Below are 21,073 nucleotides of genomic sequence, written 5' to 3'. Positions count from 1 at the left end.
TTAACTAAAGATACAGGCTTGATACTGGCCAGAGTATTATAGTACACTGTTAACTAAAGATACAGGCTTGATACTGGCCAGAGTATTATAGTACACTGTTAACTAAAGATACAGGCTTGATACTGGCCAGAGTATTATAGTACACTGTTAACTAAAGATACAGGCTTGATACTGGCCAGAGTATTATAGTACACTGTTAACTAAAGATACAGGCTTGATACTGGCCAGAGTATTATAGTACACTGTTAACTAAAGATACAGGCTTGATACTGGCCAGAGTATTATAGTACACTGTTAACTAAAGATACAGGCTTGATACTGGCCAGAGTATTATAGTACACTGTTAACTAAAGATACAGGCTTGATACTGGACAGAGTATTATAGTACACTGTTAACTAAAGTCAGTAAAGATACAGGCCATTAGAACAAGCCTGACTCCACTCCATAGGGAAATATGCTACATCCCTAATGGCAACCTATTCCCTACGTAGTGCATTACTTTTGACCAGAGCCCTATAGGCCCTGGTCAAAAGTAGAGCACTATAAAGGGAATAGGGTGTCATTTGGGACACAGAGAGAGGAAACCGGAGGACTGCACTTTGACCTCCCGCTTTTTTGGTGGACGTGACCGACTGGCAGGTGTTTGTCCAACACTGAAAGCCTAAAATCAGGAGACCTGTCATTGGCCCAACTCGTCATGTTTTCCAAGACTGCATCCCAGATAGCACCCTATTCCCTATTTAGTGCACTACTTTTGATCAGGGCCTATAAGGATACTATAAAGATCTGGGCAAAAGTAGTGTACTAAATAGGGAATAGGGTGCCAGTTGGGACATAACCCAAGCTTGACAGATAGAAGTGTGACACTCAAAACAACACATTTTTACAGACACTGACATTACTGACTGACAGGCTGGCAGTCTGATGTCAAAACTCAAAGCATGCTCTAGCTATCCACTCACGTCTCAAAGCATGCTCTAGCTATCCACTCACATGTCTCGAAGCATGCTCTAGCTATCCACTCACATGTCTCGAAGCATGCTCTAGCTATCCACTCACATGTCTCAAAGCATGCTCTAGCTATCCACTCACATGTCTCAAAGCATGCACTAGCTATCCACTCACATGTCTCAAAGCATGCTCTAGCTATCCACTCACATGTCTCAAAGCATGCTCTAGATATTACTATACAAGGTCAGACAGTCTTTACTTGACCAGACCAAATAGCCTAGAACATGTACTTTCTGTATATCAGGTCCTGTATGTTTTCTAACAAATACAGACCATGCTATGGAGAACACTCCTGGAGGGGTTTAGTTTTATGTTAAGGATTCATCTCTGAACGTGTTGGAATCCGTCAGAGTCCATGAACTACTGACCAAGTCAAGAGCCTGCAGGGATAGAGCTGCCTCCTGCAGGGATAGAGCTGCCTCCTGCAGGGGATAGAGCTGCCTCCTGCAGGGATAGAGCTGCCTCCTGCAGGGATAGAGCTGCGGGACTCACTGCAGGGATAGAGCTGCAGGGAAGCTCCTGCAGGGATAGAGCTGCCTCCTGCAGGGATAGAGCTCTGCAGGGATAGAGCCGCTCTGCAGGGATAGAGCTGCTCTGCAGGGATAGAGCTGCCTCCTGCAGGGATAGAGCTGCCTCCTGCAGGGATAGAGCTGCCTCCTGCAGTAAGGGCTTAAGGCTCTCTGTCCCCTTCACTCTAACTCCAGTGGACAGGCAGTGACATGAATAGCACAGCGCTGGTGGGTGTTGGAAAGGAGCGGAGAGGAAACGGACATCTTGCAACGCCACGGACTCCGGCAGGACTGCCTTGTTGCTGTCAGTCGACTGATGAGACCAATGTGCTTCCCAAATGGCACCCTATTCGCCATATAGGGCATTACTTTTACCAGGGCAAAGGTAGTGCACTACATAGGAAATATAGTGACATTTGGGAGGGACACAACCTTAATGCTGTTTATCAGAACTAAATGATTTGTTCAATATTCCAAGAAGCACCAGGGGTGTGTGGCTGGTATGAGAGGAACATAACAGAGCAGAATGTCAAGACAACTTCATCCAACCAAACATGGATGAAGGAAAGGCTTTGTGATTTCACCATGTTGAACAGTCAAAGACTGGAAATGTTTTTTTTTCTTCAATCACAACTAAGTGTGAAATGTGCTGTTGATATGCTATGGCTTGGTCCGGTTGCCACCTAGTGGTGAGATGTGGGAATTGCCAACACCCTAGACCGACAGTAGAATGAAAGCATTTCACATTGGCTAATATAATGAGTCACAGACAGTCAATATCCTTCAGCAGTTAGTTGATGAGAACAAATGGTGTGAAATGTGTGATTCATCTATCGCCCTAGAACAGTGTCTGTCTATTACACAGAATAACATCCCAGTCCTGTTGGTCATCATGACCTTTAATGAGAAGTGATGTCAGGAAGGAAACACCCCCCTGCAGAGACAATAAATAAAAATCTCTCTTGACAAACGGTTACATAATGAAACATCCTTATTGCAGATGCTGATAGAGTAGAAGGTAATGAACATGTTTTAGGGACAGGAGTTTTTCCAGACCGTGTGGCGAGACCAAGAAAAACTGGTCTGTTACAGTCCATAGCTAAGGCCCAGAGTTGTTCCTGTTCAGGTCACAACTATAGTCAGGAAACACAACAGTAGTAGACGTAGCACGTTAATACATAGTTAACCTGGTGCTATGGGAGAGAACCACCCCCCCCCCCAATGTCACCACCATCCCCGTCCCCACCACTCACCACCCCCACCACTACCACTCACCATCCCCGTCCCCACCACCACCATCCACCCCCCCACTCACCATCCACCCCCACCACACCAATCCCCATACTCACCATCCCCGTCCCCACGATCCACCATTCCCCGTCCCCACCATTCCCCGTCCCCACGATCCACCATTCCCCATCCCCCACCATTCCCCGTCCCCACGATCCACCATTCCCCGTCCCCCACCATTCCCCGTCCCCACGATCCACCATTCCCCGTCCCCCACCATTCCCCGTCCCCAGACCACTCACCATCCCCACCACTCACCAGCCACCCCCCAGCCACCCCCACCAATCCCCATCCCACCAATCCCCACCAATCCACACCAATCCACACCAATCCCCATACTCACCACACCAATCCCCATACTCACCATCCCCGTCCCCACGATCCACCACTCACCGTCCCCACCATAGTAACTTTTCATAGCACTTTTAGTTACATAAAGAATGTCAAAGCGATGTACTGTAGTAACTCACCTTACTGTCCTCTCTCTGGAAGGTGACCTTACGGGGTTCAGTGCGTCCCCGGCTCAGCCGGTGCCCCATCTTGTCCTTCAGCAGGGATGTGTAGCCCAGGTGTTCATAGATGGGGTTGGTGGTCATCTTGGCGATGTACTCTGCTGCCTTGGTCTCGATGTACAGGGTGATGAGGCCATCCGTCACCAAGTCATGGACCGTCTCAAAGCGCTTCTCCCCCACAAAGTGCTTCCCGTCATAGAACAGTCTGTAGTTCAGGGTCTGGTCCCCAAACCTGGGGAGAGGGAGGTAGAGTTTAGAGGGTTTTTGACAAGGTGTGTATATTTACTAAGTAAATGTGTGTGTGTACTGTGTACAGTACCTTAAGGCCAAGGTGTGTGTCCCTGGCTGTCTCTGGCTCTCTCTGACGAGGTAAGCCCCCTCTGCTCCTCCCAGTAGCTCATCTGCACACTCTCTCGATAGCATGCCATGGAACCTTGAGAGAGCCACAAGTGTCCCGTCAATGCCGCCACAAGTCTCCCGTCAATGCTGTGGCCTTGTCTATGGACCTTGATGTCTCTGTCCCTCTGGATTTAACACTCAATTATCCCCATCCCCATCTTGCGAACACACACACACACACACACCTACCTTCAACACCCTTAGCACATGTAAAGCTTGACGTTAATGATAAATCACACAGCTAGAGCCAGTCTCCCCAGCAGCTATATTAGAACATGGATGAAAAATCAAAGTAAGTCCCACTACTCACTCTCTGCCGTAATATTTGGGTCTGGTCTCCATCTGTAAATCCAGAGGAGAGAGACAAGATACATTGGCTGACAGAGACATAGTCAGTTGAAAGGTCACTTCAATGGCTTGGCCAAGAGATCTAACAAGCTGTTTAGATTGAAGGATAAACCTTTCATAAAGGATGTCTACGTTGGGGAACAGATATTTCTGCCCGTCTGTCTCTCTGCCCGTCTGTCTCTCTGCCCGTCTGTCTCTCTGCCCGTCTGTCTCTCTGCCCGTCTGTCTCTCTGCCCGTCTGTCTCTCTGCCCGTCTGTCTCTCTGCCAATTCCATTTCATTTCAATTTAAGGAGCTTTATTGGCAAGGGAAACATATGTTTACATTGCCAAAGCAAGTGAAATAAACAAAAAATGTACAGTAAACATTACACTCACGAAAGTAAAAAAATAAAGATTTCAAATGGCATAATATGTATATCTACACAAAGTGTTGTAATGATGTGCAAATAGTTAATGTACAAAATGGAAATAAATATAGGTTGTATTTACAATGGTGTTTGTTCTTCACTGGTTGCCCTTTTCTTGTGGCAACAGGTCACAAATCTTGCTACTGTGGTATTTCACTCAATAGATATGGGAGTTTATCAAAATTGGATTGGTTTTCGAATTCTTTGTGGGTTTGTGTAATCTGAAGGAAATGTGTGTCTCTAATATGGTCATACATTGGGCAGGAGGTTAGGAAGTGCAGCTCAGTTTCCACCTCATTTTGTGGGCAGTGTGCACATAGCCTGTCTTCTCTTGAGATCCAGGTTAGGTATTCTGCCACTGTGTACTCTGTATTCTGCCACTGTGTACAATCATCCTGCCAATTGCCTGACCTCTTAACCATTTGGTGCCAGATTAGAGATAAGAAAACAACAATGTGCTAAATGATTAGTTTATCACTATGTTCATTACATTATCACAACAGATCATCATATCACAAAATACTGTAGTCTATATGGTTGCCTCCCTGATTCTGAGACACTTTGAGAGAAGGGTAGACAATGGGGGTGTAGTTTCTAATGTTTAAAGAGGTACAGTGCTGACCTCCTGAGGGCAGGTCATCCTCTTGGGCCGAGGAGCTTCCTGCTGGAGCCGGTACACTGTTAGAGACAAACATGGACTGTCAAGTAAAAAGCATAGTATTCAGTATTAGAATGGCTGCACTGCTGAGGCCACGATATGTACGCTAGAGAGTTACACAGCCTTACGGGCGCAGCACAGTCTACGGGAAATGAACCGACGGTGGTCCATTTCGCGTCGCATTCCAAAAATTCAGACGGACAAAGACTACGTAGACAGCAACACAAACGGACCTCCTTCAGCTCCGTTTAAGTAGACTGTAGACCGCTTCACACACAGACACTAATTCATGCATTATTTCCCTATGGGACAATAAAGTTCAGTAACGTATTCATTCATGCACTGTATGGGGTCATCAGCTGGACATACAGTACCACTACAGTCATCCCCAATGTATTCATCTCCTTTAAGTCACATTTTCACTCCACAGTTACCAGGCCGGTCCAGCTTATTTTTCTCAAATTTTGTGCACAAATTTGTTTACATCCCTGTGAGTGGGCATTCCTGCTTTGCCAAGAAAATCCATCCACCTGACAAGTTATTGGCCTTGCGATATATGTTCAAGCAGATGTCTAAACATTTATTTGAGTTAAACAATTATTAATAACGCCCCAATGCACTCCTCTTGCAGCTCCCTCTGTCACATGCTACATGCACAACACTATTTCTAACCATGGAACATGTTTGTGTGCAGTGGTCCCAGCAGGACTTGGGAGGGGCACTAGATTATGAGGAGTTAACTGTCCGTTAGGAAGTTAGAAGTTTATAGTTGCTCTAATATTGGACATGCAGCATACACAGTCTCTGTATGGCCACTGACAGTATGATTCAAAGATGGCAGGCTCACTTTTAGCCTAACTCAGAGCAAAGTCAACTAGGAACAGTAGAACACCAGGAGCTGTTAGCTAAATGGAAGATATCCACGGCCTAATGTCTCTCAGTGGTTTATATGACAGGTCCCATACATCACCAAACCCTCTGTGTGAATGTCAATGGATATTTCACAGAGGGATACATCCCAAATGGCACCCCATTCCCTATGCAGTGCAGTACTTTAGATCAGGGCCCATAGTGTACTATATAGAGAATAGGGTGCCATTTGGGACACAACTGTAGTCTAGGGCCTTAGTGCAGGATACGAACAGTGACTATTAAATCTTAGTACTGGGACACAATGGGGAGAAACAGTATGCATCCCAAAAGTCCCCCTACATAGTGCACTACTTTTGACCAGAGCCAAGTACTACAGTAAATAGGGTTTAATTCAGGACGCAACCAGAGTAGCACAGTAACACATGCAGCAGCAGCACTGAGCCAAGCTGCCATCAAGGATGAAGTGTACTTAAAGACTGAGTGCTCGGTGTAAATCAGTGAAACTGTTGAAAATGGAATGGAGAAAAAAAAACATGTAGCGAGTGAGATTAAATCACATCTATGGTTAAGCCACAGGATAATATATCATAGCTGAGCTGGGGACACTGGGCCTATTGTCTGTAATGTACCTATTCTAAGGGCATTACTGTAGACAAAGATTATACTATACTCATGGGATGCACTAAGTGTGTGTACCAAATGGCACCCTATTCCCTACATACTGCACTACTTTATAACAGATTTATTGGTGAAGAACACAAAATTATACACGTTTACATATTTAGTGCAAAAGTGATGCATTAAATAGGGAACAGGGTGCCATTTGAGAACGCATCCTAAGATTGTTGAACGAAACAGGATTAGAAGAGTCTTTGCCGAGAACTCTTTCCTCATTGTAATGTAACACAGCATTGGGAGTAGTGCCGTTTCCTCATTGTAATGTAACACAGCATTGGGAGTAGTGCCGTTTCCTCGTTGTAATGTAACACAGCATTGGGAGTAGTGCCGTTTCCTCATTGTAATGTAACACAGCATTGGGAGTAGTGCCGTTTCCTCATTGTAATGTAACACAGCATTGGGAGTAGTGCCGTTTCCTCATTGTAATGTAACACAGCATTGGGAGTAGTGCCGTTTCCTCGTTGTAATGTAACACAGCATTGGGAGTAGTGCCGTTTCCTCATTGTAATGTAACACAGCATTGGGAGTAGTGCCGTTTCCTCATTGTAATGTAACACAGCATTGGGAGTACTGCCGTTTCCTCATTGTAATGTAACACAGCATTGGGAGTAGTGCCGTTTCCTCGTTGTAATGTAACACAGCATTGGGAGTAGTGCCGTTTCCTCGTTGTAATGTAACACAGCATTGGGAGTAGTGCCGTTTCCTCGTTGTAATGTAACACAGCATTGGGAGTAGTGCCGTTTCCTCATTGTAATGTAACACAGCATTGGGAGTAGTGCCGTTTCCTCGTTGTAATGTAACACAGCATTGGGAGTAGTGCCGTTTCCTCGTTGTAATGTAACACAGCATTGGGAGTAGTGCCGTTTCCTCATTGTAATGTAACACAGCATTGGGAGTAGTGCCGTTTCCTCATTGTAATGTAACACAGCATTGGGAGTAGTGCCGTTTCCTTATTGTAATGTAACACAGCATTGGGAGTAGTGCCGTTTCCTCATTGTAATGTAACACAGCATTGGGAGTAGTGCCGTTTCCTCGTTGTAATGTAACACAGCATTGGGAGTAGTGCCGTTTCCTCACTGTAATGTAACACAGCATTGGGAGTAGTGCCGTTTCCTCGTTGTAATGTAACACAGCATTGGGAGTAGTGCCGTTTCCTCATTGTAATGTAACAGCATTGGGAGTAGTGTAACAGGTTAAGTTTCTGTACTGGATCTTCCCCACAACAGACTTTCCATGCGGGAGGAGGCAGACTCCTGACTGAGTTTGTTTTAGTCGGGACAATTCACGTCAACCAGCAAGACCTGGACGTCTTCCACGGACACACACACAGGTTGTCTTCCACGAACATGAAGACATAGTGAGCTCCAGTGGAGGCTGCTGAGGGGAGAACGGCTCATAATAATGCCTGGAATGGAGTGAATGGAATGGTAACATGAACATGGTTGTGTATGACACCATTCCATTCCAGACATTATTAAGAGCCGTCCTCCCCTCAGCAGCCTCCACTGGTGAGCTCTAAAAATATCTCTCAGCTAGTGTTAGAAGACTGGAGAAGAGAGAGAAGAAACAGGAAGCTGTTCTGAGGCATGGCGCGTCCCAAGAAGCCTTACTGTACACACTAACTGTAACAGATGAAAGTATTTCTGCTTTAATATCCTTATATGATCACATAAGAGTCCTTTGTAGTGACATGTAGCAGCCTGGCGGCCATGATGACTAGGCTTCTAGCGTTCCACATTCCTCATGGACAACCAATGACTTTACAGTGGATAAACAGTACTTTAGACACTTACAGTAAGACTTCCATATGGGCGGTTGGTAATCCTCAGGATCTGAAACGACAACACAGGAGGCGGGTTAGTGGTCAGAGAGAGAGACAGACTCCCATATCCATTGGGTGAAATACCACAGTCTGCCATCACAGCAGCAAGATTTGTGACCTGTTGCCACAAGAAATATATATACATACACACACACACACACACACACACACACACACACACTACATTTGAAATGTCTTTCTTTTGGAAATTCTGTAAGTGTCACGTTTACTGTTACTTTTTTATATGATCTATTTCACTTGCTTTGGCAAACATGTTTCCAATGCCAATAAAGCCCTTAAATTGGACAGAGAGACAGAGAGTGTTCAGAACTAGACAGAAGGGAGTTAAAGGGGTTAGACAACAGGCATATAGAACCGTTTTATTCTTTCTTGGGTGAATTGTCTGTCTCTCTGCATCCCAGTTACATTCACTCTGAATGGATTATGAACTCATCACCATGGTTATTTCAGGGTTGTTTACATCTGTCTAGTTATTCTGCTAGACTAGCATAATTATACACAGGGTTTATTCACACTGAAGCCTCGAGATACTCATTGCTCAGTAAGTGAATAGTTTTATTCAGTCTCCCTGCTTCAAGGAACATCAGTACATGTCCACCTTATTATTTTACTTAACAGGCTCCCAATGGCACCCTATTCCCTACATTGGTCAAAAGTAGTGCACTAAAGCACTATGTAGGGAATAGGATACGATTTGGGATGCTGCCAAGGTTGCCACACAACAGATCTATAGCACCTAGTGCAGCCCAGGGATATGTCCCTTCTTCACAGATCCATCTTTATAAACACCTTTAAAGGCTAGCATTATGCCATGATGATGATACACAGTATTCATTACCCAAGAAGGGCAAGGCAAATTAGAAAAATGTGGAAATGCAATTTCCAGCCCAATACCCATGGGATCTGCTGTAACCTAAGGGGAAATGTGCTACTTTAATTGCATGGACGGTTGAGGTTTGTGTTTAGTGAAGGAAAATGTAACCACAATTTCTTACTCCTTGTACTCTGTCATCATGCCCACCGTGTTCCCTTGGTAACTCATAAGATGGTACAACTTCCTCCTGCATAATATACTACCTACTATACGCACCATAAGTACCTTGACATAGTCATGTACTGTTACAGTATACAAGCATATCTAATGAATTAGTATGGCTATACTATGGATCTCAGGCTGGCAAGGCTGTGCATGCCAACTAACCCAGAAACGTAGAAACCTACTGTAGGCTTAAGTCCTCTGCTACCTTAGACACTTAGTCAAGTATCATTGTGTAAATGTAGCTAGTAATACTGCAGCAGGTGGAATGATAGAATGTGTCCTTAATGCATCACATCTCTCTACTGTTCCCGGTGGAAGGATCTCACCCACAGCTGGAGTAACTGCGTGTGAACAATGAATCACATTAAAAAAGGTCAAATACACAGAGTTAATTTAAAAAGACCCAGGGACATCCATCTAGGGGTCAATATGGCAACCCACTGTCCCCCCCAGGGGACGGGCTACATGCTAACTACCCTATGGCTACCACAGGCCCACCTGAGAGAGTCAAGAAGAGCCAGGTGTGTGTCATTGTGCTCTCACTCTCAGTAGTGCACTATATTTATAGTCAACGACTCACTGGCAGACCAAACCTGCCTACTGTTATTGTCTGGAACCAATCAGACAATGACCGTCACAGTAAGTTTAGTCTGGATGAGTGACAGGTCCACTGGATCACCATGTCAACCACACTGACTTTTGTTGTCATCATTGGCAATTTCCATACAGTTACTATGAGAGAGCTTTGAGGTGCATATTCAGTGTGGGACCCAAGTGGCACCCTGTTCCCATGACCACATCCAGTTAACCCACCGTTCCTAGGCCGTCTTTGAAAATAGGCTGTCTTTGAAAATAAGAATTTGTTCTTAACTGACTTGCCTAGTTAAATAAAAAGATAAGAGGGGGAATAGGGAGCCATTAGGAAATGAACCATACTGTATGTCTACAGTGATATACTGGATGTGTCACTTGTCTACAGAAACTCAGAAGCTTGGTCATTATTCGCCAGAGCAGAGACGCAAATCAAAATTAAATGATTCTACTGCGGATCATTTGGAGAATGCTCTCTTTTTAATAACTGGTTATTCTGGAAGGGTATTGTCTGGGCTGGAGGTCCTTCAGGGCAGGCCAAGAGCTGACACATACTGCTCTAAAGGAGTTTAAGGTCATATTAAATGGATGGCATAAGGGCTATGCCACATTTGGCAAAGCACAAGATAAGGACTTGTTATAACACGCTTAAATGATATGACATGATTGGTGGAGTGTGCTGTATGCGTAGGCCTAAGAAAGGGTTTGGGAAAGCTGAAGAAGATATACTGGTTTGAGACCGAATTTCAAATAGGGAAAGTTTAACTCCTGCAGCCTGTGTTGTGGAGGAAGAATAGTGAGAGAACTCACACTCACAGTAGCTGGAGGGTAAGGGTTACCCCCTCAGGAGACAGACAGATAGGATATTCATTGTGTTGCCCTCCGTTACTCACCAGTCACTGGAAGAATTTGATCAAATAATTACAGCGTGTTCTCCGGGTGTTTGTTTTGGAAGCAAAGAGAATAAGAGATGAATAAAGATCAAGCTTAGCAAAGACGTCCTCCCCTGGGAGGACTTGTGCTCAAGCAAGATTTAACAAAATGTAGATTCCACGTGAGCGGAAAATATTTTTGGTATCTCAGATTGTTCTGGGAATTCTCACATGGAAATTTCATTGGGAGGAAGGATGTTTAATATGCTTTTACATTAGTATCCTCTCCCGCTGGTGTGGAATCACCCTGGAACACGCCTGTTCACAGAAAGAGACCCCACGCTCCTCTCAACATCATCACTATCCATATGGACAGCTAAACCCATCCAACATATGGCAACACACACACAGGGATGTAGCACTGCCCCTGTAGGGAGACCATCTGTGCATCCAACTGTTCTAAAACAAGCATAGCCAGACAGCAAGTAGGTGTGTGTGTTTGCATGCACAGGTATGCACAGATGTGTGTGCACACAGGTATGCACAATCACACGTACAGTGTGTACACAAGTGTGAAAAAAATGTGTGTGTGCACGCTGAGGGTCTTAGTGTGTTGTGAAATCTGTTATGAATGTATTGTAATGTTTTTAAAATTGTATAACTGCCTTAATTTTGCTGGACCCCAGGAAGAATAGCTACTGCCTTGGCAGGAACTAAAGGGGATCCATAATAAACCCCAGGAAGAGTAGCTGCTGCCTTGGCAGGAACTAAAGGGGATCCATAATAAACCCCAGGAAGAGTAGCTGCCGCCTTGGCAGGGACTAAAGGGGATCCATAATAAACCCCAGGAAGAGTAGCTGCTGCCTTGGCAGGAACTAAAGGGGATCCATAATAAACCCCAGGAAGAGTAGCTGCTGCCTTGGCAGGAACTAAAGGGGATCCATAATAAACCAGGAAGAGTAGCTGCTGCCTTGGCAGGAACTAAAGGGGATCCATAATAAATAACAATTTGGTGGGTTAGAAAACCCTTCGGACTGCAGACCCAGTGTGCTGGTTAGGTTAGCACCAGGCCAGGCTTCATTGTTTGGTAATGTGATTCCCTGGCTGCATGATGGAAGCCACTGAGGGAACCAGGGTTTCTAATGAATAATGAATGGAGGGAAAGACAGCAGACATGTTGCATTAAACAACTCACCATCTCTGTATGGAGACATGACATTTTTTCTGTTTTCATAAAAACAGACAACTGTTTAGTTTGTGTTTTTTAAGTCACTTCGAGGGTGAGAACCTCCTGAAGTTACGACAATGTTAAAAAAACAGAATCCTTATCTGTTGACACCAGTACTGTCCTGAAGCCTGACTAGTCATGACTAGTAACAGCTTCCACTCCACATGTAAATGCCTATGTGATGCAGAACAGAGTGGGACAGAAACACCTGCAGGATAATGATGTTGAAGAACAGACGGCTCTCTTCCTTTACAAGACTGTGTCTGCGTCACAATTGGCACACTGTTTCCTATATAGTGCACTGGTGGGCCAGGGCACTACATAGGGAACAGGGTGCCATTTGGGATGCATCCTATGAGACACAAATCCTGCCTCTACTACTATCCAACGGTGTGGTTGCAGGGCTAGGACAGAAGACAAGATACACTTTCATCCTGTATCCCCCAGCCAGAGCAGGGCAGAGTGTTTGCTGAGAGCTGTGTGACTAACAGTGTGCTGGTACACACTACTCAGCTCTCCTGTGCCAGGAATGCGGAGGAGTAGTCTCTCAGATCAGTGCACAGCACAAGCACAGCTACAAATGTTTTTTTTATCCAGGGGAAGGACAAATGATTGTGAAATATCACTAATCTCTTGTTTTTTTCCATTGGAGTATAATATACAGTGCAAGTCAGTGCCTGGGAAATGGCTTTTCATCAATGGTCTAATCTTCTTCCAAAACTGTATTACCCAGATTTCTATTGTTGGTATTATCCTACAGTGGGATGGATAAACATGGTTGGTATTATCCTACAGTGGGATGGATAAACATGGTTGGTATTATCCTACAGTGGGATGGATAAACCTGGTTGGTATTATCCTACAGTGGGATGGATAAACCTTGTTGGTATTATCCTACAGTGGGATGGATAAACATGGTTGGTATTATCCTACAGTGGGATGGATAAACATGGTTGGTATTATCCTACAGTGGGATGGATAAACATGGTTGGTATTATCCTACAGTGGGATGGATAAACATGGTTGGTATTATCCTACAGTGGGATGGATAAACATGGTTGGTATTATCCTACAGTGGGATGGATAAACCTTGTTGGTATTATCCTACAGTGGGATGGATAAACATGGTTGGTATTATCCTACAGTGGGATGGATAAACATGGTTGGTATTATCCTACAGTGGGATGGATAAACATGGTTGGTATTATCCTACAGTGGGATGGATAAACATGGTTGGTATTATCCTACAGTGGGATGGATAAACATGGTTGGTATTATCCTACAGTGGGATGGATAAACATGGTTGGTATTATCCTACAGTGGGATGGATAAACATGGTTGGTATTATCCTACAGTGGGATGGATAAACATGGTTGGTATTATCCTACAGTGGGATGGATAAACATGGTTGGTATTATCCTACAGTGGGATGGATAAACCTTGTTGGTATTATCCTACAGTGGGATGTCTTTCTGTCCATCCTGGTAGTTGATTGGCTGGACCGACCTCGCTCATGTACTGTAGTTTCCTCATACAACCGCTGTGTCTCCACCGAGAGAGGACGGTCTAGTCAATGAAGGCCTGCAGACTGGAGACTGTCACCTAGAAACAGCTGAAGACAGCAGCATCACAGCAACATTTGTTTATGGCAGCAGCAGGAAACCGAGGGGCTAATGCGAAGCAGAACGTGTTGTGTTCACAGATTCATTTCTGAGGTCGCATCACAAATGGCACCCTATTCCCTATATAGTACACTACTTTTGACCAGATCCTTATGGGCACTGATCAAAAGTAGTGCACTATATAGGGTACATGGTGTCATTTGGGATGCAGATGGAGTCATACGCCTCATAGAAAAGATTATTCAAAATGTCTCTGTCAGCCAGAAAGCTCTCCAGGAAGATAATGATAGCCATGTGTGACAGGCCCTCTGTCCCTGGCAGCACAGCACCTCGTAACGTCTGGTAATTATATCGAGAGCCCAACAATAATGACAAGCCTCTACACCACAGTCAGAAAATACTTTCCCCTTAAAAAAGATGCAGTGGTCAAGTGGTAAATCCAGAGCTTTTGGCAACGGACTCATGAGATAATGTCCTGTGAAGTATGAGGTCGGCACAGACAGCCTGTATCAGCCTGGAACCAATCGCCTGCGTCCCAAATGGCTCCCTATTCCTTATGTAGTGCACTTCATAGAGAATAGGGTACCATTTGGGATACAAACATTGTGTCTGGCTCCCATGGGCAGCAGAGCCTTCTGAGTAAGTTGACAGTGGTATGGTGGTGTGGTATGGTTGGGTAGGGGATTAGAAGACATTAAATAAATACAGGCCATCATATCATATGTTCACTCTGACAACGACGACCCAGCAGCAATAGGATCAAAGGCCAGTGCTACTCCCCCCCCACTGTACATTCTGTAACTTCTGGCCACACTTATCTTAACCTGAGTCAATCATGTAGAGGATAGGAAGAGACTGATGTCACAAATGTTCAGAATATGACCTGGAAAAGTGCCACAGCTGCTCAAACAAACTGAGTGTGAAACAGCAGTCGCTGGCTCTAGCCTCCTCCTGAACACACAGTATAACTGAGTGTGAAACAGCAGTCTCTGGCTCTAGCCTCCTCCTGAACACACAGTATAACTGAGTGTGAAACAGCAGTCTCTGGCTCTAGCCTCCTCCTGAACACACAGTATAACTGAGTGTGAAACAGCAGTCTCTGGCTCTAGCCTCCTCCTGAACACACAGTATAACTGAGTGTGAAACAGCAGTCGCTGGCTCTAGCCTCCTCCCGAACACACAGTATAACCGAGTGTGAAACAGCAGTCTCTGGCTCTAGCCTCCTCCTGAACACACAGTATAACTGAGTGTGAAACAGCAGTCTCTGGCTCTAGCCTCCTCCTGAACACACAGTATAACCGAGTGTGAAACAGCAGTCTCTGGCTCTAGCCTCCTCCTGAACACACAGTATAACCGAGTGTGAAACAGCAGTCGCTGGCTCTAGCCTCCTCCTGAACACACAGTATAACTGAGTGTGAAACAGCAGTCTCTGGCTCTAGCCTCCTCCTGAACACACAGTATAACTGAGTGTGAAACAGCAGTCTCTGGCTCTAGCCTCCTCCTGAACACACAGTATAACTGAGTGTGAAACAGCAGTCGCTGGCTCTAGCCTCCTCCTGAACACACAGTATAACTGAGTGTGAAACAGCAGTCTCTGGCTCTAGCCTCCTCCTGAACACACAGTATAACTGAGTGTGAAATAGCAGCCTCTGGCTCTAGCCTCCTCCTGAACACACAGTATAACCGAGTGTGAAACAGCAGTCGCTGGCTCTAGCCTCCTCCTGAACACACAGTATAACCGAGTGTGAAACAGCAGTCGCTGGCTCTAGCCTCCTCCCGAACACACAGTATAACTGAGTGTGAAACAGCAGTCTCTGGCTCTAGCCTCCTCCTGAACACACAGTATAACTGAGTGTGAAACAGCAGTCGCTGGCTCTAGCCTCCTCCTGAACACACAGTGTAGATAAACGTGTGGTGCCCATGTTTGTCAGGGTATAAAGTACAAACAACCCTATCACTGTTGGTTAATGTATGTGGAGGCCACGCCAGTAACCACAGGGAGGGTGTGTGTGTGTGTGTGTGGTATATGCCAGTGGAGAAGAGGTTATTCTAGTAGTTTAATAGCCAGGAGAGGGAGAGTGTGTGTGTTGTGTCTGTCTACCCGGAGGAAAAGTCTCCCCTAAAATAAAATCCACCATAGTGAAGCATATGTTGCTGGTCTCACAAACCATCAGTGAACATAGGAACAGTCAACTGTGCAGGGCAAAGTGTTGTTTGTTAAAGAAACCCAGAGAATCTTCTAGGCATCTTCTATAGGCATCTAAAGACAATCAGAACAGCATATATGGCATCTTGCCAACTAGTGAGTGACCAACTTCAAAATGTTTTACTGGCAATAAACAAGTCTTCTTGAAATGTCACATCAAGCCCCAGTCTTCATGGGGGCATGATGGAAAATGGTAGATTTTGTTAGAGGGACCCCATCCCTGGTGCCCCTACTAACAGAATATAGCAGTGGCCACAAGGGCCAGTCAACAAGGATTATGGGGACAATTGAGAATTTAATGGTAGTTATCCAAAGAAAAACAGATGTATATCAATGACAATTCCAACCCTACAATCTCAGCCTGTTCATTGAGGCGTTCACTTCCTATTCAAGATGATTCCTCACTGAAACCAGACGCAAGAAGGTATGCGTTAAAATACATTTTATTTGCGAACGAGTAGACTGGTATGTCACTCTCAATCAAGCTCTTGAAAGTGGAACGTTTATCATTCTATGTTCAGCGGCGACAGATGTGAAAGAGAGCAAGAGATGAGAGGAGGCATGAAATGAATTATTATCGATGCGAACGTAGACGACTGTCGTCGTGACTTATTGGGTGATGTCTGTCAATTACGCACAGATCGATATTTTGTTTAAGTTACATAATGTGTATCACAAACGAAATTCAAGCATGCCAGCTTTGACACGGTTAACTCACAAGCCCCTATATTAATTGCATTATGCAATAAATATTGAAGAGAGAGAGAATAACAAGCGTGATAATAGTATAATTGAAAAGCCTAACAAATAAAATGTTAAGGCCGAATAATATATAGTAAATTGTTTGTTATTTGTTTCATCAAACTAAATATTTTAATTTAGGGCTCTTACCAGAAGACACTGATGAACCCGACAGGCTTGAGTTGCTGGATGCTGCCATCCCAATCCGCTTCAGGCTCGGTCTGTTCACTCGCGGTCGGTCGAGGTGCGCTCACAGCTCGGTAGTCCGTCCATCTCACGTAGCGTAGGCTACTCTAACTCGCTGCTTTGGCACGAACTAACACGGTTTATTTTACGTCCGTTTTCTGAATTGCTGCTCTTGTATGTGTAACGTTCCAGCGCGCTTTCAATTCGTTTCCCTGGCGGTTCCCTGCGCGCCGTATATTGCCGCATTTACTGTAGCTCCACTCACTGGCAGTGGTGTAAAAATAGTCAGACAGGATCACAGGAACAATATCAACTTTCGATCATCTTGTCTAAATGCACAACTATACACACCATTAAAGTTGGTCAAATGTATCCACTGGAAGGGCGGCATATGCTTTCGCCATGTTGAATTAAAAACACAGTATCGTTTTCCATGTGGTGGTGCCACTTCTGGGATCGTATAAACACACTACACTGCGACGGAGCCGCCTTCTTAAAGTGGAAGTATTCAGTAGACTAGAAGAGACCTCTGAACTCCAGTCAATCTGAAGCAGATCTATTCCTCTGAGCTCTGACCTTTGATTTCAATATGACGATGATGATGATGACAGAGTGGGTGGGTGCAGGGCAGGCTGCTGCTGGTTCAGTGTCCCCACTCCCATAATAATAACAAATAGCCAGAATAAAATACAGATTTGAGGATGTTTAATCAGAGAATTAACATGATGACAACTGTATTCGGCTATATTGCATGTGTCCATCTCCAAACCAAGTCCATTTACACCGTTTAAACCATAGGACATTGATTTCAACAGCCTAAAAATAGGTCCTCTCTAGGCTATATTTTTATAGCACAGGAAGCCCAATTCTGATATTTTGTTTGACCAATCAGATCAGCTCTGAAAAATATATTGATGTGAAAAGATCTGATGTGATTGGTCAAAAGACCAATTAGTGAAAAAAATATCAGAATTGGGCTGCCTGTCTAAATGCAGCCTTTGTCACCTCACATCAGGGGCGGAGCCAGGGATTTTGGGCCCTATGAAAATATATCACATTGGGCCCCACCACCACAGGACACACCAACCCTGCACAATTTCTGTAACCACACACCTCCAGAAGCCAATCAACCCATTCAAAGCTTTAAATAACTCTACCTCTGCAGGCTTGCGACTCTCTTTTAGTCCAGTATTTACTGTATGATATTTACTGACAGCGAGCTGTGAAAATATAACACTGCAGACATGCATGCAACATTCAGCATACAGTGGAATTCACTATTTGATGGAAGACTGATACCCTCTATAAGAAATGTGCTAAAGGCCATCTTTTACAGTCTAAATGTCATTTTAATGGCAAAAATCTTGAATGGAAAATTCTCTTAACATGAATGAATAACATAAAATAAATATAACTTAAATATACATGAACCTCTTCAATTAAAATAAATTAACTGTATCATCTATAGAATGATATAACAGACGAAACAATAAAATCAGCAGCAGATTGTTGAACTAAGTACACATACCAACTAGAAAAGAAGCAGCTGGAAAAGTGGAAATGGAAAACAAAAAGGAAATGAAAAGGCCTGATGATGGCGCCAGAGGAAAGGTCAAGAGGTCACCAAATCAATAGGTTTCTTCCACGTGGGGTCTTGATTGTGCACAACAAATGTTATGGCAATCCAGATTTATCTTGTTCTCAGCCTGTTCTCAGTCTTGTTCTCAGCCTGTGGGCATCATGTGTGTAGTGATCCAATATCCATAGCCATGCCATTTAACAGTTATCACTGGCCCTTGCTCAGCCTTACCAAGAGCCCAGCGCCGAGCCTTCTTGCTAGCAAAGTCCCTGATCAAGTCTTTGAAGTCCAGCTTTCTAACTAACTGACTTTCAATGGACAGCATGGCAAGACTGCACAGCCTGCCCTGGGACATAGTGGACCTCAAATAGTTGATCAGTTTTAGCTTACTGAAAGCTCTCTCGCCACCAGAAACAGTCACAGGCAGTGTGGAAAATATAAGTAAAGCAATACACACTTCTCCAAGAAATGTTTTGCAGCTGCATCTTACAAATTCCATTCAGGAGAACAAGAGGGACAAGTTAGGGGAGAAAGTGGCAGCATATACAGTGTTCAGGTGTAAGATCTCTGGAATACTTCATGATCAGTGGTTGACACACAGAAGGGACTTTATCCTCACTAATCTGCCCAACTTTCAGAACAGCAGAAGATTATTCTACAATGTTGCAGTGGTGTGGAACCTAGTGTCCAAGTCACTTATGATGTTGTCCATAGCAGTAAAAACACTGTGCTCCGAAACATCGTTCCTACACTGTCCTGAGCTGTCTCCTCTTCAGAGGTCTCATCATGGAATCTCTTCCTTTTCCTCTGGCGGCTGTGTTCCTTGCTAAATTGAGGTGCAACATTCATTTGCGTAGCAATCAGTGTTTCCTCAGACAGGAGCTCCCTTCCATCTCTAAGAGCCTGCATCTCCTCCTTTAAGGCTCTGAAATTGTCTGCTTCTGAGTCAAGTGAGATGTTTCATGACTGGATAATCACATTACCTGCAATTATGCCAACTGACATGTCATTGAACACAATGCTGCTCACCTCCTTCTTCAGTTGGGAGTAGGGCTGGTTCAGGGGTATGGGGATGGGGAGACAGGGCTGGTTCAGGGGTATGGGGATGTGGAGACAGGGCTGGTTCAGGGGTATGGAGATGGGGAGACAGGGCTGGTTCAGGGGTATGGGGATGGGGAGACAGGGCTGGTTCAGGGGTATGGGGATGTGGAGACAGGGCTGGTTCAGGGGTATGGGGATGGGGAGACAGGGCTGGTTCAGAGGTATGGGGATGGGGAGACAGGGCTGGTTCAGGGGTATGGGGATGGGGAGACAGGGCTGGTTCAGGGGTATGGGGATGGGGAGACAGGGCTGGTTCAGGGGTATGGGGATGGGGAGACAGGGCTGGTTCAGGGGTATGGGGATGGGGAGACAGGGCTGGTTCAGGGGTATGGGGATGGGGAGACAGGGCTGGTTCAGGGGTATGGGAATGGGGAGACAGGGCTGGTTCAGGGGTATGGGGATGGGGAGACAGGGCTGGTTCAGGGGTATGGGGATGGGGAGACAGGGCTGGTTCAGGGGTATGGGGATGGAGCGACAGGGCTGGTTCAGGGGTATGGGGATGGGGAGACAGGGCTGGTTCAGGGGGGATGGGGATGGGGAGACAGGGCTGGTTCAGGGGTATGGGGATGGGGAGACAGGGCTGGTTCAGGGGTATGGGGAGACAGGGCTGGTTCAGGGGTATGGGGAGACAGGGCTGGTTCAGGGGTATGGGGATGGGGAGACAGGGCTGCTGAGCCTGAAGCTGCATCTGTTGGGCCTGGCACCAGGCAGGGGCAGGGACAACTCATTTAGTATGAATAGTTTGGTAAAAGTTTTCCTGCATTGATTAAATGTCGGCTAAAAGAGGAGCGAAATGTAAACATTTTCTGTGAAGATATTAACTAATGTTAGGGGAGCAAAAGTAGCCCATTTCACTATGGACTAAACTAACAGGTTCATTTCCACCACACACGGACTCCACCCAACTTCCTTTGTGAAAAATTGGGTGACATACTCTCACCCTTTCTTTTCTCTCTCCTGTCTTTTTCTTTCTTTTCATGTTTGGAAGCCTGATTTTTCTTTAGGAAGCTGAGACATGCTCCACCGGTAATTCACTGCTAGCAAGTACCGTTCACGCCTGGTTTGGGGGTTAGGTCCGAACCATTTGATGTAAACAATCATTTAATATTGAAAGAAATGTACCTAATGTTCTAATACTTTTTTAGGGCCCCTTTCAGTCACAGGCCCTTAGAATCGTCCTAACTTCCCTCCACACACAGCGCCCCTGCCTCACATAGCATGCATGTGTGTGTTTCTCAGACCACACAATTTAAAATCTATTTAGCTAGGCATACTAAAATGTCTCCCACGATTAGGGGAATGTATCAATTTGAGTGTAGGCTCTAGCCTGCATTTGGTAAAAATGTTAGTGCCTCACTTCATTTATTAACCATGTGCA

General features: G+C 45.1%; 1 protein-coding gene across 4 annotated transcripts in view; it reads right to left on the bottom strand.

Moving 5' to 3' along the window:
* Nucleotides 1–17,563, bottom strand: part of LOC106573535 (beta-chimaerin) — a 47,387-nt gene extending 29,824 nt beyond the window's left edge. Inside the window, exons 1-6 of one of the 4 annotated variants that reach the window (XM_045697199.1) lie at nucleotides 16,980–17,563; nucleotides 8,481–8,519; nucleotides 5,101–5,156; nucleotides 4,033–4,064; nucleotides 3,643–3,756; nucleotides 3,282–3,555 (exon numbers count right to left, since the gene is read on the bottom strand). In XM_045697199.1, coding sequence (XP_045553155.1) covers nucleotides 3,282–3,555; nucleotides 3,643–3,756; nucleotides 4,033–4,064; nucleotides 5,101–5,156; nucleotides 8,481–8,519; nucleotides 16,980–17,028 — 564 coding nt within the window. In that variant the 5' untranslated portion in view covers nucleotides 17,029–17,563. Of the gene's footprint in view, nucleotides 1–3,281; nucleotides 3,556–3,642; nucleotides 3,757–4,032; nucleotides 4,065–4,182; nucleotides 4,308–5,100; nucleotides 5,157–8,480; nucleotides 8,520–16,979 lie in introns of those variants that run through there. The other 3 variants (XM_045697202.1, XM_045697207.1, XM_045697204.1) reach the window with 3 other exon arrangements.
* Between the last annotated feature and the right edge of the window lie 3,510 nt (nucleotides 17,564–21,073).

The sequence above is a fragment of the Salmo salar genome, chromosome ssa02 (genome assembly GCF_905237065.1).
Source record: "Salmo salar chromosome ssa02, Ssal_v3.1, whole genome shotgun sequence".
NCBI classification, from domain to species: Eukaryota; Metazoa; Chordata; class Actinopteri; order Salmoniformes; family Salmonidae; genus Salmo; species Salmo salar.
This window is presented reverse-complemented; position numbering and strand designations above follow the sequence as displayed.